This window comes from Abramis brama (assembly GCF_963993115.1).
Source record: "Abramis brama genome assembly, chromosome: 12".
Taxonomy (NCBI): Eukaryota; Metazoa; Chordata; class Actinopteri; order Cypriniformes; family Leuciscidae; genus Abramis; species Abramis brama.
In genome coordinates, this window is record NC_139974.1 from 36,616,569 (window position 1) to 36,627,803 (window position 11,235).

General features: G+C 35.4%; 1 protein-coding gene across 1 annotated transcript in view; it reads left to right on the forward strand.

The window, feature by feature from the left end:
* The window catches only part of ppp1r9a (protein phosphatase 1, regulatory subunit 9A), a 72,113-nt gene that overhangs the window by 20,623 nt on the left and 40,255 nt on the right, over positions 1 to 11,235 (forward strand). The window contains exons 3-4 of the mRNA XM_084131102.1: positions 6,236 to 6,368; positions 9,304 to 9,424. Coding sequence (XP_083987228.1) covers positions 6,236 to 6,368; positions 9,304 to 9,424 — 254 coding nt within the window. The remainder of the gene's footprint in view (positions 1 to 6,235; positions 6,369 to 9,303; positions 9,425 to 11,235) is intronic.

Sequence of the window (11,235 nt, forward strand, 5' to 3'; positions counted from 1 at the left end):
ATTTAAATAATTGTTTTCTCTTTTAATATATTTTAAAATGTAATTTATTCCTGTGATCAAAGCTGAATTTTCAGCATCATTACTCCAGTCTTCAGTGTCACATGATCCTTCAGAAATCATTCTAATATGCTGATTTGCTGCTCAAGAAACATTTATTATTTATTAGCATTGTAAATATTGCTAAATTTTTTCAGGATTCTTTGATTTATGTATTTCAAAGTAACATCATTATTTGAAATAGAAATTGTTTGGATTTGTTTGTAAATGTGTTCCCTGTCACTTTTGATCAATTTAATCCGTGCTTGCTCAATAAAAGTATTAATTTCTTAAAAAACAAATATCTCACTGACCCCAAACTTTTGGACGGCATATCCATTTTTACACAAATTATGATCAACAAAAACAAAACAAAAACACTAATAATTACTAATAAACAGGACATTTTTATTATGTGTCATTTCCAAATTTAGTCCAAATTTTCACAAATAATGTGAAAATATTATTTACAGTATGTATTCAGCCGCTAGCTATGAAAAGAGCATTAGCAAGACAAATATTTAAAAAATGGTTTAATGTTGTTATTTTTAGATGTAATTTCCATCTCAAACTTTGATGCATGTATTCCTACTGTAGTGGAAGTGTGAACAAAAGAGTTTTTCCACTGGCGCACATTTTGCCCATAGTTCAAGAAACACGTTTTCATATTTGAATGTATTTCTAAACAATTTGATAGAAAGAAAGTTAATTTGACTTTGGCAAACACCTCATTTTGCAGCAGATACCTGTTTTCAGAGAATAGTGCAGGAATGTGTGTCTGCAGATTTGCCTCTGTGTTGCATGGTTAATCCACTCAGCATCAGCTTCGTCGTCCCTCTGGGAGAGAGCTGTGTGTGTGTGTGTGTGTGTGTGTGTGTGTGTGTTGACACTGAAAGCGCTGGCACTGCCTGACTGTAGAGCCATTTAATGCGATCAGTTGTAGCCGAGGCTGTTGCCAGCCTAGGATACAAATGCCGACAAACACTTTCAGTCGATTGTTCTTCTCCTCCCTCCCCGTTTCCCCTCGGTTCCCCGCAAGCATTGCAGTTACCCACGATGCAGCAGGTGTAAAATGCTGTGTTAGAGGCATACCGATGAGCCATGGCTGCTCCGCTAGAAGTGCACAGTGACACAAAGAAGGATGAGAGACGTGACGGATAATGAAGTAATAAGAGTGGGAGTAGAGGGATGGATTATGGGCCTGGCTCAGTTTCACTCGTCCCTGCAGTTCTGTGCAAATTCACTCTTTTTGCAGAGAAAAATTAGCTCTCCGAGCCTTTGGCGGAATCTCACAACATGCAATAAAAACTTAAAGAACAGCTCTCCGAACAGGAAAGCGCTTATACAAGCTTACATTTCTTGGCTATTATGCAAGGTAGCAGTTGGAGCCAAAGAGCTCGCAGGCTGCTGGGTTTTAAATATAAGACTGCAGTGAGTGAGAGCGGATCTACTGTAGAGATGAGAAGACAAAAGAGATGTTCTGCCATTGTTTGAAGGCAGCTAACAGGTGTATTGATCTAAACGATGAAGGTGAGGCTGATGACAGAGAGGTGACTGGAGTGGGCCGAATCAATATTACTAGATCAAGATACACAAGGATATTCAAGAAAAGTATCGCTGTTGGACCGAAGCCAAAAGATTCAGCTTGAAAGGCTGCACTACTAAAGTACAATATACAGCTAAAAGTTATTTTTTGTTTTTATAATCAACTGGCAGATTTATAATTGAAACCACTGATGCTTTTCATACAGGATCTGAAGTTAAATGCTTTAATTTCTAAAAACGAATTGGAACCATCTCCATATATTTGTGCCTTTACACTTAAAAAATGGCAGCAATGGCAGTGATTTTTTTTTTTTTTTTTTTTTTTTTTTTTTTTTATACAGTGAGGAAAATAAGTATTTGAACACCCTGCTATTTTGCAAGTTCTCCCACTTAGAAATCATGGAGGGGTCTGAAATTGTCATCGTAGGTGCATGTCCACTGTGAGAGACATAATCTAAAAAAAAAAATCCAGAAATCACAATGTATGATTTTTCTAACTATTTATTTGTATGATACAGCTGCAAATAAGTATTTGAACACCTGAGAAAATCAATGTTAATATTTGGTACAGTAGCCTTTGTTTGCAATTACAGAGGTCAAACGTTTCCTGTAGTTTTTCACCAGGTTTGCACACACTGCAGGAGGGATTTTGGCCCACTCCTCCACACAGATCTTCTCTAGATCAGTCAGGTTTCTGGGCTGTCGCTGAGAAACACGGAGTTTGAGCTTCCTCCAAAGATTCTCTATTGGGTTTAGGTCTGGAGACTGGCTAGGCCACGCCAGAACCTTGATATGCTTCTTACAGAGCCACTCCTTGGTTATCCTGGCTGTTCTTCGGGTCATTGTCATGTTGGAAGACCCAGCCTCGACCCATCTTCAATGCTCTAACTGAGGGAAGAAGGTTGTTCCCCAAAATCTCGCAATACATGGCCCCGGTCATCCTCTCCTTAATACAGTGCAGTCGCCCTGTCCCATGTGCAGAAAAACACCCCCAAAGCATGATGCTACCACCCCCATGCTTCACAGTAGGGATGGTGTTCTTGGGATGGTACTCATCATTCTTCTTCCTCCAAACACGTTTAGTGGAATTATGACCAAAAAGTTCTATTTTGGTCTCATCTGACCACATGACTTTCTCCCATGACTCCTCTGGATCATCCAAATGGTCATTGGCAAACTTAAGACGGGCCTTGACATGTGCTGGTTTAAGCAGGGGAACCTTCCGTGCCATGCATGATTTCAAACCATGACGTCTTAGTGTATTACCAACAGTAACCTTGGAAACGGTGGTCCCAGCTCTTTTCATTGACCAGCTCCTCCCGTGTAGTTCTGGGCTGATTTCTCACCTTTCTTAGGATCATTGAGACCCCACGAGGTGAGATCTTGCATGGAGCCCCAGTCCGAGGGAGATTGACAGTCATGTTTAGCTTCTTCCATTTTCTAATGATTGCTCCAACAGTGGACCTTTTTTCACCAAGCTGCTTGCCAATTTCCCCATAGCCCTTTCCAGCCTTGTGGAGGTGTACAATTTTGTCTCTAGTGTCTTTGGACAGCTCTTTGGTCTTGGCCATGTTAGTAGTTGGATTCTTACTGATTGTATGGGGTGGACAGGTGTCTTTATGCAGCTAACGACCTCAAAAAGGTGCATCTAATTTAGGATAATAAATGGAGTGGAGGTGGACATTTTAAAGGCAGACTAACAGGTCTTTGAGGGTCAGAATTCTAGCTGATAGACAGGTGTTCAAATACTTATTTGCAGCTATATCATACAAATAAATAGTTAAAAAATCATATATTGTGATTTCTGGATTTTTTTTTTTAGATTATGTCTCTCACAGTGGACATGCACCTACGATGACAATTTCAGACCCCTCCATGATTTCCAAGTGGGAGAACTTGCAAAATAGCAGGGTGTTCAAATACTTATTTTCCTCACTGTATAACAGTTTCCCCCTATAACAAACATGACTCAGCAAAATAGCCACTAATCTATTCTATAATCTATTTGTACTGTATGTCTTTAAATTGAATCACTTTTGAAATGCAGTTTAAATGATGTTTCATGTCATTAAAAATGTACTGGCCTACTGTATTTTATTTATTCATCAAAGCCAGTGTTTACTCGCTTTTGGCACTTGATGACAAATACTTGAGTCTGCATAAGACCATTCAAATTAAAAATTAAACCATGTAATGATATTAAAACACAACAAAGTCTCCTGGAGAGCTATATGCAGTATGTCTATAATGAATATAATAGAAGATATGAATTATGTTCTCCCACGGCACGTCAAACCTGACAGTAGCCCACACTGTGTGTGTTGCGGATAGCACCTCATGTCTGCCAGATTCACAAAAGACAGTCGGTTGTTGAGCCATTTTTAGCCAGCTGTGGACTGTCAACACTGTGATAGTTGGTTGAGCTCAGGAGAACAGTGTGTGAGGGAACACAGTCACTCCACTGACTGTAGAGATGGATGTTTCTGGAAATGTCCTCGCTTTCAGGTTAGAGTATTTCTGCCCTCCTGGTCTGTATAAGAGTCTGTAACTGGGGAATAAAAGCTGGCGATGGATTATGTGAGCTATGTGCTTTAGTGCAGCTGTAAGGACTTTTATATGGTAGTTTTCTTTCAACAAGTCACTCTTAATGCTTCACATCTTTATAGTTACTATCTTCAAGGCTGCAGCCTCACTATCTGGCCCTTTCTGCCAATATGATTTCCATCAAGACCATTGAAGGAATGTGGACAAAGGGCTAATCCTTTGGTCAGCAGTGTGACTGTTAAATAATGCATTGCTGTTGATCAGTTTACATTATTGATGTTGTAAAGTGCACTAGAGATTATGCTTGCTTTTGTCCCTGCGCTCTGGTTTCAGAGTGCTTCCTACAGTACCACATACGATTTGGGCACATTGGTTTAGGCTTGTGATTAGCATAAAACGTCAGGTTTGAGTCCAATTTGATATTTTGGGGATATTTAATTTTATTCTATCAATCAATAAATTCCACTAGAAACAAACCTTGTTGTATTATTTTATTTTAATTTAATACTGTGAAGCTGCTTTGATACAATCTGTATTGTGAAAAGCGCTATACAAATATACTTGATTTACTTGATTTGATGAGATGGGTTTGATTCTGCTATGATCAGTCATGGTTTAATTGAAGCAGATGATTCTCATGGTGGCAGATGGACTGACGCTAGGATCTAAGAATATACAAACAAGGATAAACCAAATATGAAGCCAATGGTAATCCAAACAATGAAGGCACAGGAGACGCAACAGCATACGTCTCATGTTATTTATAAAATATTTTATTTAAATAAATGCTGTTCTTTTGAACTGTCTATTCATCCAAGAATACTAAAGTATACCAAGAATACTTTTTCAACATTGATTATAATAAAAATAAAACATTGCTCAGCAAATCAGCGTATTAGAATGATTTCTGAAGGATCATGTGACACTCTTATAACTTGTGACAAACTTATAAATGTAAGTTATTTTAAATAGTAATAATATTTCACAATAAATTTCATTTTGGTTAGCCTTAAGAGTCTTCTTTCAAAAACATTTTAAAAAATCATATACCGACCCCCAAAACTTTGAATTGTAGTGTGTGCATGTAAGCATTTTCGTTGTGGGGCCAGCTTAAAAACACCAAATTCTTACCATTTCTCTTTCATCAATTCTCTGAAATGAACAGAACAAGACAATGAAACCAAACATAACATGACTGTGGCATCCTGAGGAAGTTTATTCTTTTAAAATGAAAAACTGTTTAATCTGGGTCAGGGAAACTTATTCTATGTCACAACTTATCCAGTGAACACTTTTAATAAGGACACAGGTAGGCATTGGCATGCATGGGGCAATTGTTTGTCCGAGAACTTGTTTAGGGGACACAGTTGTGCGTGACTGTCCTTTCACACCACGGTGCACAAGACCATCACTTACGCTGAGGAGAAGGCAGTTTGTGTTTTAGTCGATAAGCACTGTTATGAAGATACTCTGATGTAACCCGAAACATTGCCCAGTGCCCACAACTTCATTGATCACATGCTGTCTCACTATATATAGAGTAGTGGCTGAAAGTGATGTCTGGAGGGGATATTTGTTTTTAATGGTTTAATCTACTAGTTTGATTAAACCATTAAAATATGAAGAAAATATTTTATATTTTTTTATATTTTAAATATGAGGGAAGTTAACACTTTTAACCAAATTATTTGGCAAAAAAACAAACTACAGCTAGAGGTTTTATTTTACTATGAAAAATAAATGCATAGAAAATCAAAGAGCTCACGGGAAAAAGCATAATAATCAGTTATTAATATTTTGTTTGTTCTGACAGCCTGGTAAAAAATGATGTCTGCAAAATTTGGCTTGTTTCATTTCGTTATAACAAATACAACTATTGACTTCAAGCACAACTAGCAATATGCTTACAAAATCTTTAACAAATGATTAATAATACTTGGATAAAGGGTGAATTTATATACTGTATATATACACACATTTTTCCCCCAATGAACTAATAATCATTCTCATACTCTATATTTTCTAACAATGAAAGATTTGGCTTCCCACAGCTGTTTTAGTCATGTGACCTCACCTCAGTAATGTGACATTGACGTTTTCTGGCTCCCAGGTGTTCAAAACCTACTGCAATGAAGACTATGACCGGCGGAATGAAGAGGTGGACCCGGTGGCATCCTCAGCTGAGTATGAGCTGGAGAAACGGGTGGAGAAGCTGGAACTTCTCCCTGTGGAACTGGAAAAAGGTGAATAGCGGTGATGGCAACAGGGCTTCACGTTAACTTTTTTGCTCACCAGCCACTGTGTTTAGTGGTTTTCCACAGTTACGAGCCACTCAGCATTTTCACTGGCCACAATTTTGACATCGTTACCACGGGGAAAAACTGCCATATAGATATTTTTTATATTAAAAAAAGTGCAATAAGCAGCAAAAAAGAACATAATTTAGCACTGATAGCTGGCTTTATGTGCATGCACTTTGAGTGTGAGCACAAAATCTGTGGGAATGAGTAAGATTATACGCAATACGCACAATCCCACACCGAAATTCAAGCCCTGCAACATGAAAAATATTCATCCGGAGCAAATGGAACGAGTGAGTGAGGGGTTTGTGTGTAACTCGCTGTCGGAGAGATGAGAGAGAGAAAGTGCAGCTAATATCCTGTATCCGTTCTGTAGGAAATGAGAATTGGAAGCATTACATATATTTCAGTATCGATATGTATCGAAAAATCTATATTTTTGACAACACTACATTGCACTTAGCTTTTTATTTCAGATGCTAAGACTACTATTGAGAAAAGTGTATTATAAAATGTAACCTGTCAAAGTGGCTAGTAGGAGTGACTGCGTTACACACGACTACTGAAATCAAACTGCATTTGGCAGGTGTTAATGTCAAGCCCTTGATGTCAGTGTCACAAAAGAGATTTCTCTGAGGTTGAAAGTTTAGGATAGTTTTCATTATAGGCAACACTAGGTGTAGTCATCACGCTTTTCACTCAAGTTATTTTTCAGTCTGTTTTTACTCAAAACCTTATGGTTACTGAGATACACTAAAGCCCTTGTGACAACTAGCTCCGGTTTCCTCTATAATTGTTTTACATAAAAACAGTTTTCAGGGAAATGTTCTGCATGCATCTGTGTATTTTGAGTGCTGTGAAATCAGTGGTAAGCCTTTAATATTGATCAGTCATCATAATATATGAAGGACTAAAAATGACAGAACGAAAAATAAATAAATAAATAAATAAAAGTAGAAAAAAATAAATAAATGCAGAAATAATAGTGAAAATAAATACATTTTGGTAATATACAGTACCAGTCAAAAGTTTGGAAACATTACTATTTTTAATGTTTTTGAAAGAAGTCTCTTATGCTCATCAAGCCTGCAGTTAAAAAAAAAACAAAACAAAAAAAAAACAGTAATATTATGAAATATTATTACAATTTAAAATAATGGTTCTCTTTTTTAATATATTTTAAAATGTAATTTATTTTTGTGATGCAAAGCTGAATTTTCATCAGCAAGTACTCCAGTCTTTGGTGTCTTATGATCCTTCAGAAATCATTCTAATATGATGATTTGATACTCAGTTATTATCAATGATGGAAACAGTTGTGCTGTTTAATATATTTTTTTGGAATACTTTTTTCAGGATTCATTGATGAGTAAAACGTTAACAGCATTTATTCATAAAAACAGCATTTATTCAAAATAAAAACATTTCTAACAATATAAATCGTTACCATCACCTTTTATCAATTTAACGCATCCTTGTTGAATTAAAGTACTAATTAAATAAATACAGAAAAAGTTCTAAATAAAAACAGTTCTTTTTAACTTTTTATTCATCAAATAATCCTGAAAAAAGTATCTCAGGTTATAAAAAAAATATTAAGCAGCACAACTGTTTCCAACATTGATCATAAATCATCATATTAGAATGATTTCTGAAGGATCATAAGACACCAAAGACTGGAGTACTTGCTGATGAAAATTCAGCTTTGCATCACAAAAATAAATTACATTTTAAAGTATATTAAAAAAGAGAACCATTATTTTAAATTGTAATAATATTTCATAATATTACTGTTTTTTTTTTGTTTTTTTTAAACTGCAGGCTTGATGAGCATAAGAGACTTCTTTCAAAAACATTAAAAAATAGTAACGTTTCCAAACTTTTGACTGGTACTGTAAATGGCTATTTCTGTATTTTTACATTTATTTATTTATTTATGCATTTCTATATGTATTTATACATTTATTTATATATTTATGTATTTATGTATTTATATATTTATTTATTTATATATTTATATATGTATTTATTTATACATTTATTTATTCCTACATTTATTTATTTCTGTATTTCCACATTTCTACATTTATTTATTCAGAGAGCGGGCGCGATCAAACAGTGGATTGTTTAGTGAATGTTTAGCCTACTTATATTTGTGTAAAACACAACATTGTGCTTTTGTCAAACTGTAAACTCTTGTCAAACTGTAACACAACTGTCACCCAACCAAAAACACACACACACGCTGTTTAAAAGCCAAAATGACAAGAAAAAACATAAAAACGAATGAAAACTGATAACCGCAATGCATTGCAATGGACGAGGAAGCAGAGAATGTCCGAGTGTATTGGGTTAGCTATGCGTACTGTGATTGGCTCATCGCGTTTGGGGGCGTGGCTTAGCCATTGGTCAATTAGCATACATGCGCAGGGAAAAATAAATGTAGAAATGTGGAAATACAGAAATAAACAAATGTAGAAATGTGGAAATACAGAAATAAATAAATGTAGGAATAAATAAATGTATAAATAAATACATATATAAATATATAAATAAATAAATATATAAATACATAAATATATAAATAAATGTATAAATACATATAGAAATGCATAAATAAATAAATAAATACATGTAAAAATACAGAAATAGCCATTTATATTACCAAAATGTATTTATTTTCACTATTATTTCTGCATTTATTTATTTCTTTCTACTTTTATTTCTTTCTTTATTTATTTATTTATTTATTTTTCGTTCTGTCATTTTTAGTCCTTCATAATAAAATGCATGCATCCATCCAATGATTTATTGAATTGTCATTCTTTCCATTTGCTCACCACTAATGTTTTTCCTCTCACTGATTTGTGTATGTCAGATGAGGATGGCTTGGGCATCAGTATTATAGGAATGGGGGTTGGTGCTGATGCAGGCCTGGAGAAGCTGGGCATCTTCGTCAAGACTGTCATAGAGGGTGGAGCAGCTGAGAGAGATGGAAGGTAAACTAAACTGCACATAGAAAGTAGTTGAAAGTAGTGAAAGTAGTGAAAGTAGAGACTAAAATTCTGAATCCCAGACTTTCAATGTGGCCTCAGACTGTTGGACTGCACTGTGTGGTTTGCTGAGTGGTACACTGTCAGAAATAGGGGTACAGTAGGAGTCCATTTCTGTCCCCCAAGGTACAATCTACACTAACGTACCCCATAGGGCTTATTATTGGACCTCAAGCTCAAGGTACATATATGTACCTTTTTGAGGGTCAAAAAGCATTAAAAGGTACATATATGTACTGTTTCTTTTAAAGGTTAAGGTACAATATTGTACCCTTGAGGGTACAGCCCCAGTGACAAGCCATTGTACCCCTAAAGGTATTATGTACTTTATTTTCTGAGAGTGTATCAAACCCTGCTGAAATCCTGTGAAATGTTACTTGTTTCAAGATTACCAAGCAACTCTATGCTTTGCAATCAGGTTTCAAAAGGACCATTCAATAGCCAGAATGAAATTTCCTCCACCATTAACTCAGGCTGTTTCTGTGCACAGTGTATAACAATGGAGGATTTGACAGCGACATTGAAATCTTTGCACTGAAGTCCTTTTTTATTATTATTTTTTTGCATAGAGGAATACTTAATTCATGCTTTCAGTATTAATTAATTGGCGAGATTGCAAAATGAATGTGAAGGTCAAGGTGCACATTAGGATTCAATCCTGCAAGCGTCTCTCCGTCTGCTTTGCCAGCATAACACACGAGATTTGCCATGAGCTCGATATCCAGACAGGAATCAAGGGTCAAAGCAATTTGGTCAAACTCACAAAGCTCATTACAGATATCACACAGTTGGAGGAGCTCTTCTTGCAAACACTGCAGCATTCTGAAAATTATATTATCACATGTTGTTAAGGAGCTTACACGTCTTTGTAATCCTATGCGATGATTGTAATTCCTTCTGTCTTGTGAGCATTATTCTTTAGCTTCTGAAATGAAAGAATGTGACCGGGAAGTCTGAAAACATGAAAATACTGTTCATACTCGTAGAAGAGTTCTAACCTTTTTTTAAGCCATATGACCTAAATTATTTACTTGAAGTATTCTCTGAGATTTTAAATAATTATTACTTTTTTCTTAAGTCATATTTATGTTAGAATATTATAAAGAATATACATTCATTGTATAAAGAATATATTTTTGGAAAATACATTGTATTATTATAATAATAATAATAATAATAATTATGATATAATTATTATTTGTAACATTATTATTATTAACAACAACAAAAAATATTATTATTAATAATTATTACATCTTATTATGATTTATTAATAATAAATCTTTATACATCTTTACTAAATCTTTGCAATCTTTATTTTGGGTCTTTACTTTTATCTTTACGTTTTTACAAATTATGTAATCTTAGCAAATCTCCGGGAAACCCTGTCCTTGGATGTACCATACTTCAGCATATCTGCTCCACTGAAAAAGCAGAGTGATGAGAAGGCCTCAGGCAGAACATAATTAAGCTTTTTTTTTTAAGTAATCTCAATATCTCTATTCATATCTAGTTCAGTCATGCAACTCTAGAGGGCGCAGGCTGAGAGATCCTTTACATGCAATCTGCAAGCAATCAAATCATTACCGCATGGCACAAGCTGATTGGCCGCTGATCCTACAGCCAATGAGATTGCTCGCTCCAACATTTAAATTGTCTAATTCAGTGCTTGCTCTGAAATCCTCCACCTCCCCCAGCTCCACCTGCCTAGATCAGCTACGGGATTTATGTGTGTTTATTTATGGAACAGCAGGAGC